The following is a 23,340-nucleotide window of genomic DNA, read 5'->3' as shown; positions in this document are numbered from 1 at the left end:
TGATCCCTTCTTTAAAGTCTTCATTCTCAAATTAGTACCTCTAGCATTACCTTTTCTTTATGGCAGTTTTGAAGTAACAGACTGAGAACAATAAGATTATTGAATTTGAGGAATACAAATGGAGGCCATAGGAGATAAATGTTCCGATATCATATGCTTTTTAGTCACTTTTAATCTTTGCTTTGGAATTACTTTCTTCTTCCTTATTTTGCTATTTCTAATTGAGATCTTATTCTACAGCCACAATACCAAGACGACCACCTGGTTGGATCCTCGTCTCTGTAAAAAAGCCAAAGCCCCTGAAGACTGTGAAGATGGAGGTAGAGATTCAGAGTCCTTTTATACCCTTCTTATTCTCTTAATCCTTTGTTACTCTTCTTGCTTAGTGAGTTTTTCAAAACCCTAAACAAACCATGTGTATGTAAATAGGGATGGAGATCATAATCAACTTAGTATGGTAATTATGCCATATATATATATAATTTATGAGAAATTTTAGTTATCTCCTCTATGAGGATTGTAATTCTTTTTATTTAAAAAATTAATAAAAAGAAATTTGCCCTTTTTTTTAACATATGCCCTAAAGACAACTATAAAAATTCTCAATAAATATTCAGTATATTAGATTCATTCCCAACTATAAGATAACTGTCATATCTGTTGAACATTCAAATATATATTTAACTTATTATATACTAGAATAATTGCTAGTATCTATAACTATTCCTTAGCTAAAATTAGAGCAGCAATTGAAACTTAATGAAAGTTTGTAATATACCACCCCCCACACACAAAATTTTTTGTACTTAATGGAAAAACTATTTCTCTAAAAATCATCATATAGTCTTATCTGTCTTATATATTATATGTTCTATATAATTCTATAGTTTTTTAAATAAGTAGAATTTATCCCTTCCAAAATTGTTTGCTATGTCTTCTTGAAAATAGGGTGCAATCAAACAATCGCCACATGTTTTGTCCAGCATGATTATAATAGAAAATTTTTCTAGGAAAAATACAATTGAAAATAAAATTGTTCAGACTTTATTTATTTATAATGACATCAAAAAATTAGAAATCTTGAAATATATATATTAAAAGATGCAAGTTCTTAACAATGAAAACTATAGAACATCATTAAAAGAAATTAATAAGGACCCATAATAATGAGTGAGATATATTGTGCCTTATGGATTGAATCACATAATATTGTTAGTGGTATCCATTCTCATAAATTGATTTCTAGTACAGTCCTAATAAGAATCCAAATGGGTTATTTTGGAGAAACTAACAAGCCTATTATAAAATAAATATCTGGAAATACAAAGACTCTGTCTGGTTAGTCAGATAACCTTTAAAAAAAAAAAAAGATGAAGTTGGAAGACTTCCTATAAAGCTACAGTAAGACAGTGTGTTACTGGCATAGGATAAATAAATTGATCAATTTAACAGAATAGAGTCCAGAAATAGATGCAAACATATCTGATTACTTGATTTGCAAGCAAGTTGTCAAATCAATTCAATGAGAAAAGGAAAGTGTCTTTAGCAAATGGTGCTGGTATAAGTTAATATCACATAGAAAACTGAGCCTCAGTGACCCCTCTTGCCATACACAAAAACTAATTTTAGAAGGATCAAAAGCCTAGCATAAAAGCTAGAACCATAAAACTTTTAGAAGAAAAGAAAGTATCTTCATGACTTTTGGATTGGTAAAGACTTCTTAGGGAAGCCACAAAAAGTATGAAATATAGAAGAAAAAAATTTATTTTGTGGTACCAGGGATTAAACCCAAACGTGTTCTTCCCCTGAGCTACACCACCAGCTCTTTTTAATATTTTACTTTGAGACAGGGTCTTGCTAAATTGCTGAGGTTGGCCTCTAACTGGTGATCTTCCTGCCTCAGTTTCCTGAGTTGTCAGGATTACAGGTCTGTGCCACCATGCCCGTCAAAAAACTTGTTTATTTTGTACTTCACAAAAATTTTAAATTTCTTTTCATCAAGATGCCATTAAGATAATGAATAGGCCAAGTCACAAATTTTGCAATATATATCTAACAAAGAAGTTATGTTTAGAATCTATAAAGAACTGTTTTACAAACCAAAGTGAAAAACAGACAAAATTTTTAAATAGCCAATCACCAAAAAAGATGTATAAATAATCAATGAAAAAATACTTAAAATCATTAGTAATTAGGGTAGTTTTCAAATTAAGACCATAATGTGATACCAACTAGAATGACTATAATAATAATTTTAAAAGATAGTAACTAATGTTGGGAGGATGGAGAGAAACAGTATCCCTCATCCATTGCTACACAAACGTAAAATGGTACCTCTGCTTTGGAAAACACTGTGGCCTGGATCTTCAAAAGTTAAAATCCTAGCAACTTGGGAGACTGAGGCAGGAGGATAAGAAGTTCAAGGCCAGCCTCAACAATTTAACAAGACTGTGTCTCAAAATGAAAAATAAAAAAGGGCTAGGATGTAGCTCAGTGGTAAAGCACCCCTGGGTTCCATCTCTAGTCCCCACCCCCAAAAAAAGTTAAATATAAAAAGTTAAATATAAATTTATCATATGACCTGGTAATTCCACTCCTGGATAGCTACTCAAGAAGAATGAAAACATATGTCCACACAAAGATTTGTGTGCATTTGTTTATAGCAGCAGTACTTATAGTATGTAAAAAATGGAAACCACCCAAATGTTTACTAACCAATGAATGAATAAATAAAATGTGATATAACCCTACAATAGAATATATTCAACTATAAAAAGGGCCAAAATACTGTGCACATATGAACCTTAAAAATGTTATGCTAAATGAAAGACACTAGACACAAAAAATCAAATATTGTATAACTCCATTTATATGAAATGTCAGCAATGGGCAAATCTATGTGAACAGACAATAGGTTAATGGTTGTCCAGGGCTGAGGACTGAAATAGAGATTAACTGTAAAAAACAGGAAAGGATGTTATTAGAGTGATGAAATTCTAAAACTGAATCGTAGGGATAATTGCATACTCAGTAAATTATTAAAAATAATTGAGTTGTGCACTTAAAACAGATGAATTTTGTAGTATGTAAATTATACTTCAATAAAGTTTTTTTTTTAAATAAAATGACCAAAGTACTTATATACTTCCCAAAAGAAGATAAAAGTCAGTAAGAACATGAGAAAGTGTTTATCATTAATCATCTCTATAGTGGGTTATATCCACACCCACTAGAACGACTAAAATCAGATACACTGATAGTACCGAAGATTGGTAAGATTTTAAAGCAAATAGAATCTTAATTGGTGGTGGGGATATGAAATTATGTGAATGTTTGGAGAACTTTTGGAAGTTTCCTATGAGGTACTGTCTCAAAAGAAATGGAAACTTATGTCCCCAAAAAGAATGATCATAACAGCCTTAGTATAATAGCTCAAACCTGGAAACATCCCAAATATCCATCAAAAGGAGAATGGATAAACAGTTGTGGAATGAAATAATGCTCATCAATAAAAAGGAAAAATTGTTGATAATACTGAACTATGTAAATAAAGTTCAGATAAGTTCTTCAAAAGTTAAAATCCTAGCAACTTGGGAGACTGAGGCTTATCCATTGTGTAAGCCTGGAAGCAAGCCAAACTCTACAGTGATAGAAATCAGAAAACAAGAGAAGGGATACATGGTGAACTGAAATAAGTCCCTTGAATGAGGGATTATTGCCTCCTTTTGTATACGGTTCCTGTTATACAGAAATATGCAATTGCAAAAACCTATTTTTTAATAAGTGTACAGGAAGTTATATTGATTTTTTAGTAATCTAAAGTTCTTCAGATCTATGTATTTTATAATATGTCAATCATACCTCAAGAAATCATTTTAAAAATTATTTTTATCTCTCCCTTGTCAGGGCTTTCAACAGTAAGTTCTTCCTTATGGTAAAATTAGCCATTGTGAAGGAAAACCAGAATGTATAATATTGCAGAGTTTGACATTTTAGATTGTGAATATGGTGTTAGTCTTGTTGGGCAATGATTCCTTTTCCTGCCCTCTAATTGTTTCAGTTCAGTTCTCTGCCTTTTCCTGTTTTCTTTTGTAGAAGGTACTTATTCTCATAGCTTTCACTGACAATTTACTGTGGCCAGACCTCTTATCTAAATCTTTAGTATTATCCTCTCTTCCAGATTATATTTGTGTTTCCTCTTGCTTTTGAACCTTTGTTTTTGATTGTCCAAAGTTGTTTTTAAGACAGTGTTAGGGGTTCAACCCAGGGCCTCGCACATGCTAGGCAAATGCTCTCTCAACTACTGAGCTACACTCTCAGCCCCAAAGTGAATATATTAAATTTGATATCCTCCTCGCACCACGCCTTTCTTTCTATCATATATACCATTCTCCTAATCATCTGGACCCAAATCCTTACAATCATGTTTGCTTCTTCCCCTCTTGTTGCTTTATCCCCTATATAGTTTTTAAGCCCTGTTGCTTTTTTCTTTTTCCTGTTTTGCCAATATGTTATTATTCAGAATACCCAACATATAGAAAAAACTGAAAGAAATTTGTGGTGAACATATATATACCCACATTGTTATATTGTAATTAACATTTTGCTACATTTACATATTTTGGGTGGAATGAAATCTAAGGCCTTGAGCATGCTAGGCAAACTCTACCACTGAATTCCATCCCCAGCCTACATTTGCTTTTTCACATAGCTGTCTAATTATCTACCTTCTTTTTATCTGTGCTTTTTCCTTTATATTATATCTTCCCCATTCTTCTGATTACCATGCACACTTAGATTGTTCTTGGTCTTTCTTCCTGTAGTTAATTCTGCCCATCAAATATATCCTTCATGCGAGTGGTTTGAAAATAGTGGTATTCAAACTATCTATTGATATACAGGAAGAAAATGTTAGAACTTATTTTCTATAATGTAATTATTACAAATATATATAAATAGAAATATATTACAATATATGTGTATTAAGCTTCACTACCATTTTCTGTGCAGATTGGTTATAGCATTCTTACTCATTCCATATGTCAAATTATTTCATGTGCTACTTATTGTGTCTGAGGAACAAATGAGTATGATACTGTGCAATGGCAAGGTGCTGGTAATTTGTTGTTTCCCTTTTAAATATCTGATTTTACATATACTTATTGTTTGCATATTAGAGTAATACATATGTATACATAAATTTATGTATATCTTGTGGGTACATGTTCAAATTTTTACTGAGAAGGCTACAAGATCAAAAAACCTTGAAGACATTGCCTAATTTTACTAAGTTAGTCTTTCTAAAATAAAACTGCCTCTCCCTTTGTCCCCGTTGTCACCCAGACTCCTTGGTGTAAAGTATTAAAGATTATTTTTAATAACTGAACCATATTCTGTATTTTCTTTTCAAAATATTTTCATGTTATAAATGTGACGTAGTTCTATCTTTGCCTTTGTCATATGCCCATTTCTTCTGTCAGGAACTAAACTTGTTCCCTGTGTTCACCTGGCTTTTACATACTATTCTCTAAGCTCAAATCTAAAATATAATTTTTTTTTTTTGTACCAGGGATTGAACCCAAGGGCATTTAATCACTGAGTCGCATCCCTAGCACATCCTTTTTGTTTCATTTGTTATTTATGTTTTATTTTGAGACAAGGTCTTTCTTTTTTTTTTTGTTTTTTTTGTTTTTTTGAGTTTTAGGATTTTTTTTTTTTTTTTTTACATAGGGTAATGATGTTTATTTTTTTTCCCTTCCCCCCCACCCCTCCCACCCCTCTTTTCCCTCTATACAGTCCTTCTTTCCTTCATTCTTACCGCTTTCCTTAGCCTAACTCTAAACCTAACCCTAAACCTAGTGCTAACCCCTCCCAACCCCCATTATATGTCCTCATCCGCTTATCAGCGAGATCATTCGTCCTTTAGTTTTTTGAGATTGGCTTATCTCACTTAGCATGATATTCTCCAATTTCGTCCATTTGCCTACAAATGCCATAATTTTATCATTCTTCATTGCGGAGTAATATTCCATTGTATAAATATGCCACAGTTTCTTTATCCATTCATCAACTGAAGGGCATCTAGGTTGGTTCCACAATCTGGCTATGGTGAATTGAGCAGCAATGAACATTGATGTGGCTGTATCTCTGTAGTATGCTGATTTTAAGTCCTTTGGGTATAGGCCAAGGAGTGGGATAGCTGGGTCAAATGGTGTTTCCATTCCAAGCTTTCTGAGGAATCTCCACACTGCTTTCCAGAGTGGCTGCACTAATTTACAACCCCACCAGCAATGTATGAGTGTTCCTTTTTCACCACATCCTCGCCAACACCTATTGTTGCTTGTGTTCTTGATAATCGCCATTCTAATTGGGGTGAGATGAAATCTTAGGGTAGTTTTGATTTGCATTTCCCTTATTACTAGGGATGTTGAACATTTTTTCATATATCTGTTGATTACTTGTACATCTTCTTCTGTGAAGTGTCTGTTCATTTCCTTAGCCCATTTGTTGATTGGATTATTTGTATTCTTCGTGTAGAGTTTTTTGAGTTCTTTATAGATTCTGGAAATTAGCGCTCTATGTGAGGTATGGTTGGCAAAAATATTCTCCCACTCTGTAGGCTCTCTCTTCACATTTCTGATAGTTTCCTTTGCTGAGAGAAAGCTTTTTAGTTTGAATCTATCCCAGTTATTGATTCTTGCTTTTATTTCTTGTGCTATGGGAGTCCTGTTAAGGAAGTCTGATTCTAAGCCAACAAGTAGAAGATTTGGACCTACTTTTTCTTCTATAAGATGCAGGGTCTCTGGTCTGATTCCGAGGTCCTTGATCCATTTTGAGTTGAGTTTTAAGACTGGAAAGAGGAAGGAAAGAAAGCCAGGAATGAAAAGAGGAAGTTAGAAAGAAAGAGAAGGGAAGGCAGGAAAGAAACTGCTCTGTTTTCTGAATTAATTTGGTCACCTTCCTTGGAAATGTTTTTTTAATTCTGTTAGGTTTAGGGAATAGCAATAAACAATAAGCCTATCTTCACTTAGTAGTTGGGAGTCAAGAAAGAAATAAGACACAGGCAACATACAGATGAGGTCAGAATGCCAGTTGAGTGAGTGTGGCTTTAGCCCTGCAGCTATGTGGGCTTACTGACATTTTACCCTTTCAGGAGGCAAGCTAAGCACTCAGCCTCTGGCCTCTGTGTTCAATGACAGGTCTCCTCTCATGAGGCAGGCAGAGGACAGATAAGAATGCACCTCTGCAGGCAGGTGGCATCTAAAACAAGAGACTCCAGAGTCTCTAACCAAGCAAGCGTACTAAGTTTGTTCTGTAAAACTCACAAGTCAGATAAGACATTCTTTTATCATTGGGGAAGAAAGTGAAGGGCCTCAGAAAAACTAGAAATGTTTCTCTCTTTCTTTTACTCCTGTGAAATTTGAAGAATTAGGATGAGTATATCCCCCTAATTCCTTTTACATTAAAGGTAACCATATGTCTTGGTTGGCTTATTCCACCTTATTCTTGTTGTTCCAGAATAATTAATAGCCGCGTTTTATTCTGAAACTGAACAATACATTATATGGTCATCCTAATTGTATCTTTCTTAAGAAAAGCAAAATTGCATTCAGTACTCTAGAAATGTTCGGACTCCTCCAATATAAGGGCTACTCTCTTGTCCTAACATTGTCTGTACTTAATCTGGTAGGAAGCCCACAAGTGGAATGTTGAGCCTCTTTGTTTTATGCTCAGCCAACTTGTTTAACTTTCTCTGTGCAGTGTCTCCCCATTCAAAGGGGAGAGAATAACCCCATAGTAGTCTTATTTTCAAGATAGACTATCTGACTCATACTGATATTCTCCAGAGTGCTTTTCACCAAGTAGATGCTGAAAAGAGGATAACAATACCAATATTTTAAGTGTAAGATTTCATAGTTTAAGATATTATTTGCCTTCTGCAGAACAAGATCTAGGAAGACCTTACAGTTTCTAATACTTGCCCTTTTCTTCCCAGTTGTCTGTTATTCAGAATCCAACTATGTCTTTACACTGTGTCTGATGGTTTAATTGATGTACATATTTATCTTCCGTTCAAATAAAATAATTAGTATTTTGGTTTAAGTAGTTATCTTAAAAATACAGCATCAGGAATTCATTCTACTCTCAACCCACCCCATTTCTCTTACCATGAAAGAAAGATTAAATTTTTACTAAAGGCTGCTTATAAATGTATTGAATGTTGGTGTCATTTTGGTTCTTAGAGAATGATAAAAGAAAATTACCAACTGAATAGAGCTCCACTATGAGAAAGCATTTGTAATTCATACATTTAAATAAGAAAAATTCTATTTTGGGAAGAGAAAAGAAAGAAGGATAAATTCATGGGCGGGTTGGAACCAGCCAGCTGCTTGTTATGCTAAAAATAGTTTTGCCTTTGGAATCAACTTGTTGGGGGAATGTTCAGAAAAGATGGTTAGGTTAGGTCTTTCTATCTCAAAAATAAACATGTTATTCTTGTCCCTAATCTTCCCTTACACTACCCAAGTTAAAAACAAACAAACAAACAAATTAAAAGGCATCTTAAGGACTCTGCCTCCTATCTTACTCTTCAGTGACTGCAGTATTCTGACTCTTGCCTCTTTTCATTGAAATGTCTTAAAGTTACCCTTAATCTGATTGCTGAATCTGGTGGACTCTTTGTAGCCCTTCCTGATAGCTTTTCAAAGCATCTGTGAATGCTGATCGTGCCTTTCTCTTTTACCTTCTTTGATACTTTTCCTCTGACTCTTCTTACTTTCTCCATCTGTTCTCTAAAATGTCAGTGCTCCTAAGGTTCTGTTCTCCTTTCTCTCTTCACAGTTTAGGTGATCTCCATTACTGTAATCACAGTGTCTCCCAAATCTTTTTCTTCTTATATTTTTCTTTTGAGTTCCGGGTTCATATTACCAGGAGCCTGTTAGATAGCTCTACCGGGATGTTCTAGGGCCACATACAGAGCACCTTCCTCTCCTGCCTTGACAAAGGACATGACCTCCTCCCAGTTGCCAAGGGCAAACTGACTGTCATCCCCAACTTTTTCTGCAATCTCCTCTTTGTTGTCATTAATTCCAAGTTTTAGCATTTTCCTCCACATTTTCCCCACTTTTTTTTATTGTTGTTTTATGGTTGTACATGATGATGAGATTTGTTGTTATGTATTCGTACATGTATACAATGTAACAGTATAATTTGGCCAATATCTTTCCCTAGCACTTGCCCCTTCCCTCCCTATCTTGCATCCCTTGGTGCCTTTCCTCAACTCATCTCCCTTTCTTTTCATGTGATCACCTCCCTCCCATTTCTTTTCCTTTTTCCTCTCTATCTTCCACATATGAAAGAAAACATACAACCCTTGACTTCCTGAACTTGACTTATTTTGCTTAACGTAATGGTCTGTAGTTCCATCCATTTTCCTGAAAATGACATAATTTCTTTTATCTTTATGGCTGAATAAAGCTCCATTGTGTATATGTGCTACATTTTATTTATGTATTCAACCATTGATGGACACCTAGGCTGATTCCAGAGTTTGGCTATTGTGAATTGCGCTGCTGTGAACATGGGGATGCATATATCTCTGTAGTGTGTTGACTTTAAGTTGTAGAAATTCTAAAATTCTAAATAACCTTTTAAAAACTTGCTGTTTCTTGAGTAATCATTGATGCTAGGCAGTATACTAAGCATTTTATTTATTTTATTTTATTTTTATTCCATTCCATATCATTCCATTCCATTCCAATGCTGGGGATCAAACCCAGGTCCTAGCACATACAAGGCATAGCTACTTTTACCAGATAGTTGATATCATTCCTCTTCACTCCCCCAAAAAACTTATGTTTATCTTCATCTTATCACTTGCCTCTCTGTCTTCCTGTCTACAGTTTGTGAACTCGTTGAAGTCAAGAACCATATTGTGTTTCTAACTTTGATTTCTATATAAGAAAGGAGAGGGGAAGAAGAGAAAGAAAGAAGGGAAAAAAGGAAAAAAAGAAAGGAAATGAATGAATGAATTCACCCATTAGATAGTGTGTAAATTTACTAAGGTGGTTTAGTCTTGTTTTTATTACCTTCATTTTAAAAAGGCAATAATAAACTGCTTCTTTAGCAATATTAATCTACCATGCAAAAAAAACCTGTAATGACATCAGTGGTGAGGGTTTGAATATTAAAAAGTAACTGAAGATAAATTGCCACATTTATCCTAAAGACGAGCTATACTTAATCTGTTAGTTGCTAATTGCTTTAAGTAAAATGCTAAATCAACTTCCCAGTTAACACTGAAATATATTTATGTTGGTATTTTATCCTTATTAATTATTAATACACCTTTTTATTGAATGTTGCAAAGTTTTCAGATATTAAGTGTACTGTTTCAGTTGTGTCTATAGCTCCTTTACTTTTCTAGCATTCTCTAAAGACAAAGCATGAGTCCAGTTGTGGCACTGTTGTAGAAGTAATCCTTACTCAACCCCATTCTGTTTTCATGCTAGTTCAAGAAAAAAAAAAAATCAAAAGAAAAAAATCTTGTAATGCTTTGATGATATTATTATTGTGCATTTTTACAGATATAATCAAAAATATTCTTTCCCATGTAGCAGTTAGTTGGTGGTAAAATATCACGTCTGTTTAACTGGTGACTGTGAGTTTTGTAGCTACAGAGAATCAACATGAACTGAAGTATATATCTCAGTACTTCTCAATCCCCCACCCCCGTTTTCACATATTTCAACTATTTGAACTGTTCCACTGTTCTTGTTTGTTCCACCTCAAATATTCCAACCAAGTCCTTAAAAAGACCCCCCCACCCCCGCCAGCCAAACTTTGAAACCACCAAACAAAATATATGCAACAACATGTGCAGGAGAATGGGGGCAGGAGGCATTCAGAGATTTTCTACAAGCTAGTAGTTATTCCATTTAGATAACTTGTCTCTTTCATAAATAAGTTTCTTCATATATTCTAAGCTTGTTTGCTATCCAGCATACTTCTTATGTGTCTGTTTCAGCATAGCAGAAGCACTCTAAAGAATTTAAAATCAAAGTATAAGACATCACTGGGTAATTGGTGAATTTAAAAAAAAAAAATCCTTCTTGCTCAACTCCTATATGTAATTGATAGCTCTAGAACCACCTGCTAGGAACATTCCTGCCAGTTTGTTTTGTTTTGTTTGTGTGGTGCTGGGGATTGAACGCAGGGCCTTATGCTTGCAAGGCAAGCACTCTACCAACTGAGCTATATCTCCAGCCCCCATTCCTGCCAGTTTGATCCATGTCTATCAAGATGGTTCTTCATAAACCTTAACTTTTCAAGGAATATAGACAGAGTGGGAAGGAAAAGAAGATTCTTTATTGACACCATCAGTTTATATTGGAAAGACCAGAAATTTTTTCTTAACTACCAGAAATTTGCCATCAGTTTTTCTATTATTTTATTAGTCTGTTACTTAGAATAGATAATATGAGTGTTCAGTAAGCTGGAGGCATAACTCCGTGGTAGAGGGCTTGCCAAACATTATTGCAAGGCCAAAGACCACCACAAAACAAACAAACAAACAAACAAAAAAACACTTTAAAAACAAAACTGGACATGATGCACGTGCCTGTTGTCCCAGCTACTCCCAAGATTGAGGCAGAAAGATCGCTTAAGCCCACAAATTTGAGACTAGCCTGGCCAACAGAGACTCATTCTTAAAACAGACTAAACACCAAAAAACTAAACAGCAAACAAACAAATAAAAAAGAGTGCTAAGTAAGATATTTCTTTGTTACTAATAGTACAGAATACACAACTACAGGCTACTCAAAGCACTATGGTAGTTAAACTGGTATTATTTCAGATACTCAGGTCAAGTTAATGCAGGTGCCTGCTTAGGTTTTAAACAAATCCAGATTACTCACTTGAAATGGCAAAAATCCAAGGCTGAGCTTTCCTTGGAAGAGAAGTGGGTCAGAATATAATAACAGAAATGATTATGCATAATAGTGAAGAATTTAACAAGCAGCTGCTGCTTATATGGGGCTGCAGAGTAAGTGTATCTCATGTCAGCATTATCAGCCTTCTTAAATATAAGAAATAGTTAATGGTTTTTAATGTTAATTATAGTTTTATGATTTATGCGTCAGATGAGCACTTTTTAGTTTAATGTTAGCTATTGTTCTAGGTTTCTAATTGTCTGCTGATATACACCCTGGCTATTGAAGAAGCTACTCTGACTTAAATTGTGTTTATTTTTTGAAAGTGAACTCTCAGCTTTCTAACTCCCAAGTATTAGTGAAATGAAATAAGTAAACTTATACATTGATAATTCTTTTCTAATATTGAATCTAGCATTTCACTCATTTTTCTTTGTTTACAGAGCTTCCTTATGGCTGGGAGAAAATAGAGGACCCTCAGTATGGGACATACTATGTTGAGTAAGTTTGTTATTTCAGTTAATGTTCTCCTAGATGTTCTCCTTTCGGCATACAACTTTAGAGAATGCTAGATATGGCACTTCTTGCTTCTGTAAATCCAGTGTGTACATGTTTCAACTAGGGGAATGAGAAGGTAGGGGCAGTGAGTGTTTACTTCACTGACCTTGAACCTCCCAGAAGTTGGCTTTGAATTTCTAAATATAGAAAGTAAGAGGTGGGAGCCTGGCATGTGCCTATCCTCCCAGCTCCAGGGGAGGCTGAGGCAGGAGGATCACTTGAGCTCAGGAATTTAAGACCAGTATAGGCAAAATAGTAAAACACTTGATCACAAAGAGAGAGGCTGCCTAGAGGATTAATTGCTGGAGATGATGTCATTGCTTCTACAGCCTTTAAAATGAAAGGCAGTAGATAGAAAACTGAAATGAGTGCACTGGATAGAACTCTCGAGGACACTTCCAACACTACCAGTATATGCTTCTGAAAGCAATTGAAATACTTTAAATGCATTGTAACATCAGAATCCAACATTTTGAAATACACAACTAAAGGTGTATTCTCTTTTGATTTAATAAAAGAAAGCTTAGTATTCTTTTCGGCGGTGAAAGTTGCTTCTTATATAACTGTTATGGTTAAGTTTAAGTATAAATATGTGTCAGGAGGAGCTCAAAACACCTGCACTTTAGCCAGAGAAATTAGACTGTCACAACTGAGTTTTCTTTTCCTTTCTTTATCTGATCACTATACTGTTATGATGATTAGAATTGCCTTCTTTCCAGATGCTAGGGATAGGATTTCAACCCTAGGTGTCTAATATGAGGCAAATAATTGTATCAGGAACATTACTGTTTACCTGGAACTCAGAGTCTGAACCTACTGCCTAGGTAGTGAAGGCAAAAAGATATTATCACCTGGAAAAATAGCAAGCACAGAAATCTAGGTGTTTGGGTTTATTTTGTTGGTACTGGGGATTGAACCCTAGGGCACTTTACTACTGAGCCAAATACCTAGTACTTTTTATTTTTTTATTTTGAGACAGAGTCCCACGAGGTTGCTGAGGCTGGTTTCAAACTTGTGTTCCTCCTGCCTTAGCCTCCTAAGTCGCTAGGATTACAGGTGTGCGCCATTGTACCTGGGCAGAATCTTCTAGTTTTATGATTGCTTTTTTTTTTTTTTTTTTTTTTTTTGCGGTACTGGGGATCGAACTCAGGGCCTTGTGCCTGTGAGGCAAGCACTCTACCAGCTGAGCTATCTCCCCAGCCCTTTATGATTGCTTTTTAATCTTTGAACACTTGTTGGCACAAACCAATGCCATTTCCTAGTAGTTATCCCTAAAGTAAGAACTCTGCCTCTTACTGTGATATTTAATATATAGGTTGTTACTGAGTCATTCTAGCTAAAGAGATTTTTGGAATTAAAATCCAATATGTATCCTAAGAAAGCAACTCAATTAGATTGACCCTTAGGTGTATAACTTCACAGTTTCAGCATGTTGGTTCCTTTCAATAGCTATGCTAATTTTATTTCCATTGTGTTACTTAATATGTTGCCGATACTGATGAAATGTGATGTGAAAAGTATATAGTAGCTCTTTTGTTAATTTTTTCTAAGGCATATTTAGTTTTAAAAAAGGAAGAAACAGCTGTCTTTCAAGTCAAAGGGATATTTGAAAGCCAACTGAAAAGGTTTTATGGGATTTTTTTTCTTCCCCTTATAGTTTAGCCTATTTAAATTGGGCTTCAATCAACTATTATTTGTCATTGACACTGCTGAACATTTCCGAGATAATTATTCTCATTATTTGCCATTCCAAGTGAATTTGAATACATGGGCAAGAGGTGAAAGTCATTTGCCTGTTATAAAATCTTGAGCTGAATGATCTTGTTCCCATTAAGCAAGAATATAATATTGAAGCAACTTTAGGGCAAATCCTGAAGTGACATGCTCCCAGTTGTCATGGAGGTACGTGGAACAGCCTGAATTAGAAGCAACAACATCAGCAGCAGCGCAGTGATTTTTGTATGATCGTTCCCAGTTAGAGCTCATTTACAGGAGAATAATTTATTATATTAAGTAAAAGCAGACAGTACTCAAGATGCACATTAGTATGGAGTCAGCTGAGCTACAGAATGTGGCTTGATTCCCAGATGAGCTAGGTTTTGAATCTCAACCGTAGTAATCTGCAGTGAGTTTACTGATGGAGATAAAAAGCTGTTACTTGAATGGCTACTCTTTGGCTCTCTTATTTTGTCAGACCAGATGGCACAATGATTGCTTTTGGCAGGAGCCTTGGAGGAGTAACACCAACTGCAATGGCATTTTTTCTCCTATGTGCATATTTATTTTAAAGGTTGATATTCTGAAATGGATTATTTTTTTAAATAAATTTGTTTCAAAATTTAATGGTAGGACTTCTACAAAAATATTTACATATTTAGAAATGTTAGCTTTCTTGTATTGCATTAAAAGCCTCTGATATACATCTGGTTTCTCATCTCAAATTCTTCATGAATTTATTGAGGTGAATTTTTTAAATCTAGATATTAGTCAGAAATTGTTACACAGATGTTCCAAATATATATTAGATATTTAATTATGCTTATAACCTTTGTTTAATTTTTCTGACAATCTGTGATATTCTTTCTTACTTAGGAAGATAATTATTTGTGGAATTTCTCTTACTCCCTGGCTATTTATATGGAAAACAAAATCTGTTACATCTTTTTTGTTTGTTTGTTACATCTTAATAATATGTATGTATAAGTAACTAAATGAAAAGGAGAGTATTTCATTTTTTGTTTTGTTTTATTTTAACATTTTAATCTAAATAATCCAAGGTAACAGATGCACTTACTTTCTTCATTAAATCTTATATTCTCTTGTTACAGAATTTTCAGGGAAAAGATTAGTCATTTGCATACTTCTACCCTCTTCTCCCACACATTACAAAGGATATAAATATAAATTACTACTTTTTATGGTCTAATGCCTGGGTGGCAAAGTGAGTCATTCTAGCTAATAACGTTAAAGGGAACCAAGGGTTCTTTCTAAACAGATTTATTCTTTTCTGAGTGTCAGCCTTTAGTTTGTTTGGTTTTTTCCTTAAGAATGTAAAATGTCAGTATCTAATAAATTTTCTTAAAACCTTAGGTTTAATAAAAACCTAAGAATTTCATTTTCACAGAGGGTTAAATAGTTAACTCAATGGAGAAGGTGCCTCTGGTAGTGTGAGGCAGAAGTGTGCTTAAGTGTTAGTGAAATGAGAACCCAGAGGATATCAAGTGGAACTTGCCATATTCAGAGCTCTGAAACTGAACAGCCACATTTCTTGTGGAATTTATATGCACTAGAAGCCTAAATGACAAAGAATGCTAACATTCCTTTCTATGTGTTGTTGGTTTTTTGTTTTGTTTTGACCCTGCTACCCTTTCACCACTATCTCTGTAATGTAAACAATTGACAAAGTATATATCTGATTTGTGTGGCTATTTATATGTGGATTTTTGTAATATTAAGCCTATCTAAAGACAATAACATCCTGAAACTCTTATGATTTGATGTTTAATTGTTGTCCATTAATGTCAATTGTTAAAATGGATTTTACTGGAAAATGTATCATTTGGCTGAAATGTCTTTGTCCTGTTGGAATGCTAGAATATGATTCCCATTGTTTCTACATTAGACCTAGTTGTTTTAAACAACATTTTATTTTATTTTATTTTTTAACATCAGTGTGTTCTTAACCAGCTATCACTTAACTGACTCACTGTATTTCCTTTGTAAAACACATTGCTGCCCATGGAATGTTGAGTTCTCCTGACTAATGGCCTGCCCTTTGTTCTTCCCACATCCTTCTGCTTTCCCTCAGATTTTTCTGCTTTCCAAGAGTCAGTTGGGACTGTCCTTGATCATAAGTGCTAGTTAAACTTATGTTGTACTTATGTAACTAAATTATTATATAATTATGAAGAAACATGAGTATGAAAGGAAAGAGTTATTCTATAAGATAGTGTGATAAAAGAAAGTCATTTTTTCTTAACCGTTACTGAATTGATGTGGGCAAGCCAATAAAAAAGTAATATGCTATGGTATTGTAGAAGAATTCTTCAAAGGTATCTCTACAGCTTGCTTCATTTTGGAGAAACTTAAAACCCTACTATCATTAACTTCCCTTTAAAAAAAAGATTAACTGACCAGTTTACTAGCACTTTTGATTGCATCAGGTAAAAGGGTTTTTAATAGAGTTTGGACAATTGCTATTGGTTATATTGACTGGGTTTATGGAGAAGCTACAGTAAATGTGTCTGTAGCTTTGACTTCTAGGTCTTTTCTGTGGGCCTCTTTCTATCTCTGTCAGTTTCTCTGTGTTCTGTAACCTACTGAATACACACGTATCAATCTCTTAATCTATGGTGATGAAATGGTAGGATAGTCTGTTTTAAAATATGTAACTCTCTCATATTTTTCTTCATTTTATAGTCACCTTAACCAGAAAACCCAGTTTGAAAATCCAGTGGAGGAAGCCAAAAGGAAAAAGCAGTTAGGACAGAATGAAATTGCATCTTCAAAACCAGGTAGAACTTTTTGTTTGACCTATTCTTCTAAGAATAAATTGTGAAATTTGTGTGCTGAGTTAGTAAGAGTGAGTTTGAACTTTTCATTGCTGGGTCTTTGAGTTTCAACATACAGTGTCTAATTGTTGTCAATATAAAGATATGAATAGTCTTAATAAAACCTGAACATTGTGAGAATACTGAGATTTTTCTCATGACTATATAAAAAGTATGAAATTATTGGGAGAAGTAATAGAGAGCTTTTTTGTTATGAGTTTGAGGTTTGCATTTGAACATTAGATTATTTCTTTAGGTTTAAGGCCACACCCAAGATCTCTACTTCATTATGAGCTTCTCTCAAGTTAATTGCTTAACTCTAATGTCTATAACCAACCATTCAGGGGCTGGGGAGATAGCTCAGTCGGTAGAGTGCTTGCCTTGTAAGCACAAGGCCCTGGGTTCGATCCCCAGCACCGCAAAAAAACAAAACAAAACAAAACAAAAAAAAAAAAAACCATTCAGGATTCTCCACTAAGCAGTATTAATTAGTATCTAATAAATCTAACAAATCCGCTGCTTACATCATTATCCTACTTGTAGGATACATCATACCCTATTAAGTAGGATAATGATGTAGGTAGACATTAGAAATATCAGAATGATTTGGGGGGCATTTTAAAAATACATGAGGTCTTTTTATTTTGTTTTGTTTGCTTGTTTGTTTGTTTGTTTGAGACAGGGCCTGGCAAAGTTGCTTAGGTGCATGTTAAGTTGCTGAGGCTGGCTTTGAACTTGGGATATTCCTGTCTCAGCCTCCCAAACCACTGGGATTACAGGCATGTGCCAACTATGCCTGGCTACATGAGACTTAATGACCTAGTCACTTGTATTTTGAAAAAGCTGCTCAGGAAGTTCTATATTTAACTCATTCCTTTCCATCTCTTTCCCCTTTCTCAACTGTAATTAATAGCCAAGTGTCTATTTGGTCATATTATAGTAATTTAGTGGGCTCCCCACTTGGATTGCGTGTGAGAAAAATGGTTCTTTCTTATAGCTACTCTTTGAAATCATAGACTGATCCCTCCCTTAAGTTTTGCATATGCTTTAACAAACATTTTGAGTTTAACAAATATTTTTGAGTGTTACTATATGCCTGGTGCCTTGCTAGTCATTGGGTTTTCAAAACTGATGGAGATTAAGACAGGTCTCACCATTAAGGCTAAGTTCCCTAAGACCTTTGTGCCTCTGTTTTCTCATTTGTAAAATAGGAACAAAGCCAGGCTTGGTGGCACAAGCTTGTAATCTCGGCAACCCAAGAGACTGAGGCAGGAGGATCACAAGTTCAAGGCCAACCTCAGCAACCTAGTGAGACCCTGTCTCAAAATAAAAAATAAAAAGGACTGTGGATATAACTCAGTGGTAAAGCATCCCTGAGTTTAATTCCCAGTACCTAAATAAATAAATATCTGCCTCTTGAGATGGTTATGAGTATGTAAATTAATGCATATAAAGTGTTTATAATATTTGGCTTGTGGCTATCAATAAATGATCACTTTTGTTGTTATTAACAAAGATGTATAGTAGTCACCCTATATTTGCTGGGATAACTTCCAAGATCCCCAGTGGATGCCCCAAATCATGAATAGTACAAAACCTTATATATACTGTTATTGTGTGTGTGTGTATATTAAGTAAGAAGCTTTTACCTTCTTACTTAAAGGAGGCCCTGTGGCTTTTCTTTGACATATACAAATCACCAGCATCATTACTCTTGTTGCTTTGGGACCATTAAGTAAATAAGGGTTACTTGACTACAAGCACCTTGATTCCACGAGAACTAATCCGATAACCCCATGGCTAGTGTAGACAGCATAGATATGCTGGACAAAAGATGATTCACTTTCCAAGTGGAATGGAGCAGGCTGGTACAACATTTCATCATGCTACTCAAGAGTGCCATGCAATTTAAAACATGTATTGTTTATTTCTGGAAATTTCCATATTGTTGGTTTGCAGTTGACTGTGGATAATTAAAACCACAGCAAACCTATGAATAAGAGGAGACAACTCTAGGGGTGAGAGAAAGTAAGTACAAATAAGACAATTAGGAGAAGAAAAAGTAGGTGCTTTTTCCTGTAAAAGAAAGGAATTCATTAGCTATTTTTTCAATGATTTAGCTTATGAGCTTAAATGCTAGTTTTTCTACATTAGGTTCACTCTGATTTTCTTTCCTTTATGGGTTCATTAAATTACATGGACTATCTGGAAAATTGGCTTGAGGTCTATATTCATTATAATTGTGTTTGTTCTCAAACTTATTTCTTGTTTAGGCCCAGATGTGGAAAAATCACACTTTACCCGAGATCCATCTCAACTTAAAGGTGTCCTTGTTCGAGCATCACTGAAAAAAAGCACAATGGGATTTGGTTTTACAATTATTGGTGGAGATAGGCCTGATGAATTCCTACAAGTGAAGAATGTGCTGAAAGATGGTCCCGCAGCACAGGATGGGAAAATTGCACCAGGTAACAAGTTGGTCAGAATCGCTTAAAAAGCAGTGATACTGTAACAAAAATTACAGCAAAGAGGATGGAGATACACACACACACACACACACACACACACACACACACACAATGAATTCTAGAACTGCAGAAGGAGGTTCCTGTATTAAAATGTTTAGCTTCAAAGTTAAATGCATGCTAGCTTGAGGGAAGGCCATTTTTAAAAATAAGCAGAGATTATTAGAGGAAACATATTATATTTAATAATTTTTGGAATACTGTGTATAATTTTTAGATAATCCTTTGGTTATAGAAAACTAGAGTTTGATTAACCATCTCGGAAAGCCATTTGAATATTTGATTTTCTTTGGTTATGTAGGGTACTTTTGGAACTAACATTTACTTATAATTATTTTTGAAAAGTGGTCCTTTGTGATGTTTATAGTGACAACAAATTGTTATATCCTGTGGTTTTTTTCCCAAAGTCTTAATTTTCTTATTGTTATTGATTGTTAAATGTAATTCATATGTTAAGAATTATAGACATGAGGTGGCTGGGGTTGTAGCTCAGTGGTAGAGCACTTGCCTCTCCTGCATGAGGCACTGGGTTCGATCCTCAGCACCACATAAATAAATTAAAGGTATTGTGTCCATCTACAACTAAAAATTAAAAAAAAAAAAGAATCATAGACACAAACATTACTCTTTTCACAGAGACAAATAAACTTAAGATGTCCTTTACATAGTTTTTCCAAAGTCTTTCTTTGGTGATTGTTGGATATTCTAATATGACTGATAGTGTTTGTGGCTGAAGAACCCTGAGGAGGTTCAAATTACTGACTACTAGGGAGGGTTGAGCTCTTTTAGTATTTCACTGAGGTTGCTTTTTTTTTTGTAAAGTGTGTCATTTTTTTATTTTTACAGACTGCATTTTGATTCATTGTACACAAATGGGGTACATCTTTTCGTTTCTGTGGTTGTGCACAATGTAGATTCATACCATTCGTGTAATCATACATGTACATAGGGGAATGATGTCTGTCTCATTCCACCATTTTTCATACCCCCCTCCTCCCTCTTATTTCCCTCTACTTAAAGTTCCTCCATTCTTCTCTTACTTCCCACCCCACCTCCCCCAACATATATCATCATCCACTTATCAGAGAAAACATTCAGCCTTTGGTTTTTTGGGGATTGGCTTATTTCACTTAGCATGATATTCTCTAATTCCATCCATTTATCTGCAAATGCCATAATATTATTATTCTTAATGTCTGAATAATATTCCATTGTGTATATATACCACAGTTTCTTTATCCATTCATCTGTTGAAGGTTAGTTCCACAATCTAGCTATTGTGAATTGAGCTGCTATAAACATTGATGTGGCTGCATTACTGTAGTATGCTAATTTTAAGTCCTTTGGTTATAAACCGAGGAGTGGGATAACTCAGTCAAAAGGTGGATCCATTCCAAGTTTTCTGAGGAATCTCCACACTGCTTTCCAGAGTGACTGCACCAATTTGCAACTCCACCAGCAATGTAAAAGTGTGCCTTTTTCCCCACATCCATGCCAACATCTGTTATTGTTTGTGTTCTTGATAATAGCCATTCAAATTAGAGTAAGATGAAATCTTAGAGTTGTTTTAATTTGCGTTTCTCTGTGAGGTTGCTTCTTACTGCAGTTTTTGCTAGACTTTTCAAATCCTCTTTTATATCACATACCACAAAATGTGGACCCACATTTGGTTGGTTAAATCATCAGTAGTACTTTTTGACAACAGATACCAAATTATTTTCAGATAGGATATGGGATCCCTCATACTTTTTCAATGAGGTCTTAGAAACTTGAAACAACAAAACTTAATCTGAAGTTATACTTACAGTATCAAGAAAATTACTTTAGCTCTATTACTTTGTACAATTAACAAACTCTAGAGATTAAGATATTTTCCCTGTTACTTTTACCTTTTCAGACTTTGTCCATAAAACCTATCTCATAGCTATTAAATATATGCTGCCAGAATAACAGTTTCAGAGTTACAAAAATTGTTATCTAATTTGTATTGCAACAATACCTCCATGAAAATTCTGGGAACTTTCATCAGGGGAGGAAAAGTTGAAACTTAGTTTCTAATTTGTTCAAATTCTGTATCTTCTTAGGTTATGAAACCAATTTACACACCATTCTAGCACCATTCATGTTGATTTTTTTTAAGCCTACATACAATCAGAACAAATTAAAGCACTTCTATTTGTCAATAACCTTTTCTATAATCATATTAAAATAAAAAGCAGAAAATAGATGGGATAATTTTAAAAGTCCTAGATGTGTTAAAAAATAAAGTATGATGAATTTCAGTGATAATGACTGCAACCAAAGTGATCAGACTGCTTTAAAATCAGGAAAGCAAAATCAAATTTTATAAGGATTAACTTAGCTGACTTTTCAGTGTTTTTAAATAATACAGCCATCTCTTCTGTTGAATTTTTTGTTGCTACTTTCTCTTTTAAATATCTGATTTATAATAAATTCAGAATCTCTACAAAAAGAACACTAAAAGAAAACACATTCATAAGTTGACATCATTCTAATCTTCAGTTTTATGTTTTTCAAACTAGAATGAATTTTTAAGTATATTGTAATTAGTGGCATGTTATAATCAAGAAATAAAGAGGTAGTGAAGGATAGCTTGTGTGTACAAATAGCCAATGGAGTTATTTGCTCCTCTTTTATGTACTAAATACTTATTACAACATGCTGAACTTTGTGTGCCCACCTAGGTAGGACTCTGTATTACAGTGATAATAAAGTTTGCAGGGTTTACTTTTTGTCCAAATGATTCACTTGAACTTGAGGTCAAATTTCTTTGCTGCAAAAATAATTAAAATTTTAGACATTTATATAAACTTTTTAGAGAGGAGTCATGAGAGAATGTCTGTAAGAAATCTTATCTTTTCAGTAGTTAATGAACAATAAGACAGTTCCGGAATTCAAATTTGGTTGTTAAATTTAAGTTATTTTTGCCTTTTCTCTAGTAAAAAATTATTTTAACATGATTATATTTTATCAGGTGATGTTATTGTAGACATCAATGGCAACTGTGTCCTTGGTCACACCCATGCAGATGTTGTCCAAATGTTTCAGTTGGTACCTGTCAATCAATATGTAAACCTCACTTTATGTCGTGGATATCCACTTCCTGATGACAGTGAAGATCCTGTTGTGGATATTGTTGCTGCTACCCCTGTTATCAACGGACAGTCATTAACCAAGGGAGAGACTTGCATGAATACTCAGGATTTTAAGCCAGGACCAATGGTTCTGGACCAGAATGGAAAATCCGGACATATCTTGACTAGTGATCGTCTCAATGGCGTATCAGATACAAATGAGCAGAGAGCATCCATGGCCTCATCAGGCAGCTCCCAGCCTGAACTAGTGACCATCCCTTTGATTAAGGGTCCTAAAGGCTTTGGGTTTGCAATTGCTGACAGCCCCACTGGACAGAAGGTGAAAATGATATTGGATAGCCAGTGGTGTCAAGGCCTTCAGAAAGGGGATATAATTAAGGAAATCTACCATCAAAATGTGCAGAATTTAACACATCTCCAAGTGGTAGAAGTGCTAAAACAGTTTCCAGTAGGTGCAGATGTACCACTCCTTATCTTAAGAGGAGGTGAGTAAAAGCATAACAAGAAAAAAATCTTCATGTTTAAGCATTTACATTTTCTAATTGTCCTTCTTTATAGGTTGGAATGTCTTTTCTTGGAAAATTTCACTGGTAATTCATTGGTTCTGTCTGATTATTTTTATAAGCAGTATCTTTTTTGAAAGTGTTTTGGTTATTAG

At 34.6% G+C, this 23,340-nt stretch overlaps 1 protein-coding gene across 2 annotated transcripts in view; it reads left to right on the top strand.

Moving 5' to 3' along the window:
* Magi3 (membrane associated guanylate kinase, WW and PDZ domain containing 3) overlaps positions 1 to 23,340 on the top strand; it is a 268,530-nt gene that overhangs the window by 206,067 nt on the left and 39,123 nt on the right. For both annotated transcript variants that reach the window (XM_047544260.1, XM_047544268.1), the window contains exons 6-10: positions 241 to 320; positions 12,377 to 12,434; positions 16,911 to 17,005; positions 19,315 to 19,509; positions 22,562 to 23,167. In XM_047544260.1, coding sequence (XP_047400216.1) covers positions 241 to 320; positions 12,377 to 12,434; positions 16,911 to 17,005; positions 19,315 to 19,509; positions 22,562 to 23,167 — 1,034 coding nt within the window. The remainder of the gene's footprint in view (positions 1 to 240; positions 321 to 12,376; positions 12,435 to 16,910; positions 17,006 to 19,314; positions 19,510 to 22,561; positions 23,168 to 23,340) is intronic.

The sequence above is a fragment of the Sciurus carolinensis genome, chromosome 1, assembly GCF_902686445.1.
Source record: "Sciurus carolinensis chromosome 1, mSciCar1.2, whole genome shotgun sequence".
NCBI classification, from domain to species: Eukaryota; Metazoa; Chordata; class Mammalia; order Rodentia; family Sciuridae; genus Sciurus; species Sciurus carolinensis.
The sequence above is the reverse complement of the archived record's forward strand: the minus strand, read 5'-3'. Positions and strand labels throughout refer to the sequence as shown.